This window comes from Channa argus, chromosome 4 (assembly GCF_033026475.1).
Source record: "Channa argus isolate prfri chromosome 4, Channa argus male v1.0, whole genome shotgun sequence".
NCBI lineage: Eukaryota > Metazoa > Chordata > Actinopteri > Anabantiformes > Channidae > Channa > Channa argus.
The window spans coordinates 22,260,371-22,268,159 of NC_090200.1; the positions used below are offsets into that span (position 1 = coordinate 22,260,371).

The 7,789-nt window shown below is 37.0% G+C and overlaps 1 protein-coding gene across 1 annotated transcript; it reads right to left on the reverse strand.

Moving 5' to 3' along the window:
* Positions 1-592: 592 nt before the first annotated feature.
* ndufa9a (NADH:ubiquinone oxidoreductase subunit A9a) lies at positions 593-7,669 on the reverse strand. The gene is made up of 11 exons (XM_067502575.1): positions 7,519-7,669; positions 6,064-6,237; positions 4,972-5,069; positions 4,764-4,855; positions 4,544-4,685; positions 4,295-4,397; positions 3,797-3,867; positions 3,264-3,340; positions 1,419-1,514; positions 987-1,053; positions 593-881 (listed from the first exon to the last, which is right to left on the reverse strand). Exons 1-11 carry the CDS (start codon positions 7,571-7,573, stop codon positions 711-713), a joined length of 1,146 nt encoding a protein of 381 aa, XP_067358676.1. The 5' UTR covers positions 7,574-7,669; the 3' UTR covers positions 593-710.
* Between the last annotated feature and the right edge of the window lie 120 nt (positions 7,670-7,789).

Genomic DNA, 7,789 nt, shown 5'->3' on the forward strand with positions numbered 1-7,789 from the left:
CCCTTACATTAACCCTACTCTAGGTAAATGATTTAATGTTTTTATGTTAAATTGCTGCTACAATCACTGCACTTTCACTGCAATAAACACTCCATTCATCAAGGGTATGTGCAGTTTTTCTTGAGACTTGAGACAAAAGTCATAGGTTTTTTTCCCTCCCTTCCTTAGAAAACTTCTCCAAAGGAAAGGCAACACAACACTAAACCATATCATTCTATCGTTGCTAATCGAAAGAAGCCATCTATTTTACTCCAGAAGGATGATATTTGCCTCACCTGTTTCTTCTAATGAACTATAGGAGAAATACATCAGAAACATATAACATAAAATCTATGGTGAGAATCATAACTTTGTCTCCAAGCCAAGAAGAAATGAAACATGTCCTCTGGTCTGCAATAATAACTTTCTTATTAGGACTGATAACATCTAGGACTGATTGCCAAACATAAATTTCAATCTCCTTCTTTTTACTCTAACAGGATCTAAGTTGAGGTATCAACACTGCAATTGAGTTTTAAAAAAAAAACCCAATATCTTATAATAACAAAACTATAAGACAAATATTAAGGAAAAAAAACACAAAACAAAAAAGTCTTTAGTGGATATATTTTAATATATGTACAGAATATCACCTAGACATAAGGATGAACGAGAGGTAATGGGACCCTCTGGCTGCACTGGTGATGCTGAGAAATTTATCACTGGATACTTTAATAGTTTACTGTCTTGGCAGGCTTTGTCTCATCCAGGTCTGCTTCCAGGTAACGGAACCGACGGTGACGACGCAGAATTTCAATAGCCTTTTGTTCTACAGAGGAAGGAGTGATACCGAGGTCCTCCAGACCAGGAAGTCCTGGGTACTTCATGTCTGTTGTGTGAAACTGGAAAGTAAAAGTGCACCACATAATTATGAACAGTTGTTACATCTAACAAAGCAAAAAGATTGCAGGTTATAGATGCTACTCCAAAATCTTAGGATTTCTTACTCTGTCGACTTTATCTGGAGTTGTCCATGGCTCAAATGGGTTCAATGAGAAAAAACGAGCGGCAAGTCTGCAAAGAAGAAACAGGAGATATGTACTTACCATAACTTACTAAAGAACCCTGAAGAGTGATTACTTGTGGCTCTCTAGGGGAATATTTCAGTACGCAGGCTGCTGTATAAAATATGCACAACTGTATTTAATGTATTTGATCAGCACATGACAGACATGGGATGACTTGTTAAACATTTCTAAAGAATTTAGAACAGGATCTGTGAGAATTAACGAGTGCACTGTAGCATTACATGTGTTAACTTTTCTGCCATTATCTTTGTTTTCTTTGACCCAAACCTCTTTTTGTCAGCAACAAGGAATATGACTTCATTTCAATTCTTTGGAAATGCTGATTATCATCTACAGTGAAAAACAACTTACTGATAGAGCGGGCGCGGAAGAGGATAGGGCACAAAAGGCCTGTGTGCCACCGCATAGATGTACTCCACCAGGTCACGAAGGAGGTAACGGTTGGGACTAGACAAGAACAAGATATTCATTAAATTCCTTCATGTGCAAGTCTGTGCTCACAAGTGATACAATGGCTTTCACAATCATGAATCATCTACGAAAAACACGGTATACAAATATTTTCGACCAACACCAGAGATCTACAAAACATAACTGTTTCATTTCAAATCCACTGTGGTGGGGTAAAGCATGTAGTGAAAACTGCGACCATACAGTAAATATACAGTTCACCCAGAAATTATTACTTAACTTTTTCCACATTTTGTTATGTCACAGCCTTATTTCAAAATGAATGAAATTCATTATTTTCCTCTAAAGGGAAAATTAAATCCTCTATTACAAATATAATACAATATAAGTTTGTTTGAAATCTTGAAATTTATTAAAATTAAAAATCACGTACATAAGTATTCACCGCCTTGGTTAATACTCTGTTGAAGAACCTTTAGCATCAATTACAGCCTCAAGTCTTTTTGAGTATGATGCTACAATCTTGTCAGACCAATTTTTGGGTAGTTTCTCCCATTCTTTCTTGCAGTATCTCTCAAGCTCCATCAGGTTGGAGGGGCAGTGTCGGTGCACAGCCATTTTCAGATCTCTCCAATTGGGTTCAAGTCTGGGCTCGTTCTGGGCCACTCAAGGACATTCACAGAGTTGTCCTGTATCCACTCCTTTGTTATCTTGGCTTTGTTCTTAGGGTCGTTGTCCTGTTAAAGGATGAACCGTCGCCCCAGTCTGAGGTCCAGAGTGCTCCAAAACAGGTTATCATTAAGGATTTCTCTGTACATTGCTGCATTCATCTTTCCCTCGATCCGTATGGTATGATGCTGCTACCACCATGCTTTACTACTCTCTCCACAGAGAAATGCTGGAGCTCTTTCAGCGTGACCACCGGGTTTTTGGTCACCCCCCAAACTAAGGCCCTTCTCTGTCGATTACTCAGTTTGGCCGGTAGGCCGGCCCCATTCTGGTGGTTCCAGATTTTTTGTATTTACTGACGATGGAGGCCACTGTGATCACTGGGATCTTAGTGCTGCAGAAATTTTTCTGTACCCTTCCCCAGATCTGTGACTCGATAGAATCCTGTCTCTGAGGTCTACAGACAATTCCTTGGGTTTCATGACTTGGTTTCTGCTCTGACATGCACTGTAAATTGAGGGACCTTATATAAACACCTATTATGCTTTTCCAAATCATGTCCAATCAACTGAATTTCACACAGGTTGACTCCAATCAAGTTGTGGAAACATCTTAAGGATGATAAGTGGAAACAAGATACACCAGAGCTCAATTTTAAGTGTCATGGCCATGAATAGGCTATGAATACTTATGTACATGTGATTACTTTCATTTTTATTTTTAATACATTTGCAAGGATTTTAAACAAACTTCTTTCACGTTATTATGGGTTATTGTTTATAGAATTTTGAGCAAAATGTGGAAAAAGTTAAGTACTGGGAATACTTTCTAAATGCACTGTATAACCAAATGTATGGATTTTTTTTGATACAGCATTAGAGCCTTTCAAGCCATCGTTTTTACATTTTATTATTAGATATAAACTTTATTAGCTCTGAGCCATACACTATGCATTAGGATGATATGTAAAGCGAAACCATGATAATAAAGTTTGATACCGGTCTTAGCACAGAATATGGTTATTAATCAAAGGTGTTACAGATTTCAATCTCCAAACTGTGCTTTACGTGTCCCAAATATTCTTAAAATTTATGATTTACTTTAATGGCCACATACCCAACTAACGCATAAGTCTTTCCGTTGGCATCAGGATCTCTCACAGTATTGATGATAGCCTTGGCTACGTCAACCACCTGAGGGAGAAAACAAAGTGTAGCTGATATTCATTTGACACGTTCCTGTAGGTACAATGGGGTGAGAATTTTGTGCAGCGTGTTTTGTTTATGCACATAATGCACAAACAATTGTTTGTGCATTATGCAAATGCAGAATTATCGTGATAGACAGGTAGTTTCAAAGTTGTTTCACAGATGCTGTGTGAATGAACCTACAGATGTCGGATGGAACACTGAACTATGAGGAAGAGCAAATAAATGTATGCAATTGTGTGGCCAGAAAACACTGACAGTAGGTTGCACATCAAGTGCAAGAATTCAGCCTTGACATTATCCGGAATAGTCTTTGAGACATGTAACTGAAAAGGGTTATATATTACGTTCAGTCTTAAAGGTTGTACATTGATGTCTGTCTGTAGATTTCACAGGACAAACTTTAGAAAAGGCTGCTCCAGTTAAACATTCCTCACTTACGTGAACAGGCTGCTTCACTGTCTTCTTCCCCAGGGCAATAAGGGGAACAGCACTGCCAAACCAGCGCATGTCTGAAAAATTAATGAAGCCACATAGATTTTTTTACTGGCTGGTTGTTAGTGACAACAGGAACACTTTCAATACTACAGAACATTAAAGTGCTCAAAAGACCTTTAGAAAGTGATGACAATCAACTAAATATGTGGAACAGATGAAGTTAAAGAATTTATGGTCTCTCTGTAATAATTGACAGCAGAGATTAAATGAAGAAACATTACTTTTTTTTTTCAAATTCCATCACTCATGAGTCTGACATTTAATCTCTAGTTTGATGCATCTGCTTTTGCAAAGTCACTCAAAAACAATTGCTCTTATTTAAACACTACCATAGTCACCCATGTCCACCCAGTACACAACATGTATGCCTATCACTGCTGTGCTGTACAATTTTGAACCTGTGTATTCTTTATATTATGATGTGCAATAAAGCTTTCTTACTTGCATAATAGTTGAAGAATCTGTCCTCCCTCCCGAACATCTCAGAGGGTTTCAAGATAATAGCATCAGGAAATTCATCTCTCACGGCAGTCTCTCCTACAGCCTATGATAAGGAAGATTAATTATGTTTATGCAAATTAAGTTTCTTTACATTTTAATCTGGCCAAGCCTGGTTTAACTGGCTGTAATAACCGAAAACAAAATGAATACACACTAAATGATGATAGTTTAGGGGAAATTTCCCACTACCTTGTTCCTCAGGTATTTGGACGGACTGCGTACGTCAGCGTTGAGGTGAGACATGTGGACAAACTTGGTGATGCCTGCCTCTCTAGCTGCCTTGGCAATCTGCTGAGGGATTGTCACAAAGACATCCTCAAAGCGAAAGTTCCTTTAGACAAAATGAGAAAAAATCCATGTAATGCTAGTTTTGTAATGCTTGAAAAACATAACGTTTAGACATTTTTACCTCGTCTCCCACTCTCTGCCCAATAGGTTGATGACGACATTAGAGTGCTCTAAAGCCCGTTTGATGGAGTCTTTGTTCCTGGCATCCCACTCCTGTTAAACAATAAAAAATTAAAAGAAAATTCAGATTTAATGGAAGGTGAAAGCACAGTAAAGATTCCAATGTTTATAGGTTTCGGCAAAATACATGGTCATTGTATGTGTCTTACCATGAAAATGATTTGTCCAAGATCACCCATGGGCTTTAGGTACATGATGTCATACTGATCACAGCGATGAGGGATTACAATTTGGGAGCCCATCCGACCTGCAAATAACCAGTTAATAACCACATCACATCTTTGTGTCACCATTTGAAAAAGACGTGGGTTTATATTTTTACACATTTTCATCAAACCGACTATGCCGCAGGTTATTTTCCACCTGATTTAAAATTGTTTAAGGACTAAAAGTTAATGTTAAACAGAGATCTTAAACATGTGAAATCTTACTAATGATGCAGATGTTTCAACATCTGATGTCTCTGTTGTTGGAACTACAGAACCACTCTTATTATTCAGAGGTATTACAAAGTAATGCATTTTCCCTCTGATTAACATACCGTGGAGTGTAATAGTGTTTCCCCAGATGCTTGCAAAGAATGTGTATGTGTTTAAGTGTGTGTGTGTGTGTGGGGGGGGTTAATAATACAAGTCACACTGATGCAGATAGTTCTCTGACAATGGTTGCAAGATATTATTACACAGTCAGAGTCCTGGAGCCATAAATTGAAAGTTCATAACCACAATTCATTAGAAATTTAACTTTTACCAGTGCTATCTCGACAGGTTTACAGAGCAATTATATATTTAGAAAACATTTAAAATGCCAATATAGTGAATAAATAAGTGAAAAAGTTAATCTAATGATTTTTATATTCTGATCTATAAATAAAATCTATAAAAAAAACTACTATAATAGGGGATGGCTGTAGCTCATTCGGTAAGGCTGTCGTCCACAGACCACAGGGTCAGGGTCTTTAAGCCATATAAAATCACAGACACATTCAGAACAAAATAATCATCAGGATGATACAATGATGCAATATGAGAACACATTAATAAATGGAAATGAAATTGTTAGAATTACAGATAATTAAACCTGGTTCCTAAGATGATATCTCATCTTGAATACTGAACACAGGTTTGACTGTGTCTATAAGCGCTTCAACATAAAAGAACATCGTTTTTAAGATTGATTAATATAAAGTAAACATTTGGGTGCACAGCATCAGTACTTATGCTGTGTTTTTTGTAACTCACCCAGCCTATTGACAACATATCGACCCAGAAAACCTGTGGCACCAAATACAGTGGCTGCTATTCCACTGGAAGAGGAGCGTCCTCCTTTCCCTTTGGGGATGACAACATGGTGCAGCTTCCTCTGCTGGACTGCAGATGCTGAGACAGTTGACAGTACAGGAGGAGAGCAGCGGCCTATTAAAAGGAAATTGACACAGGCAGCATTAAGTCAGCATCAAGGCTGGATACATTAAACCACATAAATGTAGTTTAATAAAATTGTTTGTAATAAATCCTTTCTTCAATAAAGTGCTAATATTCATTCGAACTTTCTGCAGTGCTGTTGTGTCCCATGGCATTATACTGCAATATACTTCTGATGCCTGTTTAGATGATTACAACTTTCAGTTTTGGGGAGTTGAAAACTACATGTTATTGAACCACATTTTGCTGAGGTAGTAGTTTACGTGATAGTAGTTCAATTACAGTTATTTTCCCATAGTGATTCAGGTAGTTAAATTACTTTTTGACATTTTTTTGTGAAACTGAAACTACACAAGATTATTATTCTTAAAAGAAATGACAAAATTTTAATTGCTATTTTGGGTCTTATGAAGCAGATCTAAAAATATTCATCTAAAAATACTGTCATTTAGTCATAAGTACTGATTATTGCTCTTCATTAACAAATATACATAGCTTTTGTTGCATACTTTTTTATTGGAATAACAGAGTTATGTTTTATTTGTTACAAACTGTACCACATGTAGGACGTTTTTTTCCGAGTACGTTTACTAAACCTGAGTGTCCAGCGTGAAGTAGCAGGCAGCTTGTAAGCTATAATGTCAAAGTAGCTTCTCGAAAACTGCAAATAAATAATAATGACCAGATGACAGTATAGACACAAGAGCAAAAATGGGTAAGTATTATTAAAATTTCCTACAATTTTGTAGATATTATTACTATGAAAACTACAGAGCAATAGGGAATTAACATAGCGTAAAATAATATTATTCCCAGCACTGTTTACAACAGACCACTTAGTCAGATAACTAACAACTTGGATATATTTACAGTACAACTAAACTATTGTGACATTAATTTACATTTATATCGGGTTTCGTTTTTAATACAATCAAACGTCATACCACAGTAAGTATGGGAAAGATGACGCCAAAAGCTCCGTTAAATTAATCGGTTTTCCCTTAATTATTATGCAACAAAGGATGCAGGCAATTAGACAATTCAATAACCAACACCACTAAACCTTTTAAAGATCATAATGTGAGCATCTAGCTAGCTGTGCTAGCAAGTAATTGACAGTTAGCTAGCGCTGCTAGATAGCAAGGTCACTAAAGCCGAGAAAGGGGTAAAATTTTAAACTACCACTAATATTGCAAATGCATTAATATACAGAGCGTATAGTGGAGGGGGGAAATCTGCACATCTATTAACTACTGTTTTGACACTACTCACTTGAAATCTTTGGAAGGACACTCACAGGACGGCTAACCAGCACCACGGTCGCCATCTTTCCTTTTACGGCGAACCGTGAGAGCCAAAATATCAACACATAAACGGAGACGTCAACGAGAGTGACCGAGCACACACTTACAAAACGCCACTTATTTTTCAAAGCTACCTGAACATTTGTCCATGTGTCAGTGCACTTTTTATGGTGAAAAATTAACTTTATATTTAAATTGAATAAAAATGTAACATCTAGGAAGAATGACAAAGCATTGGT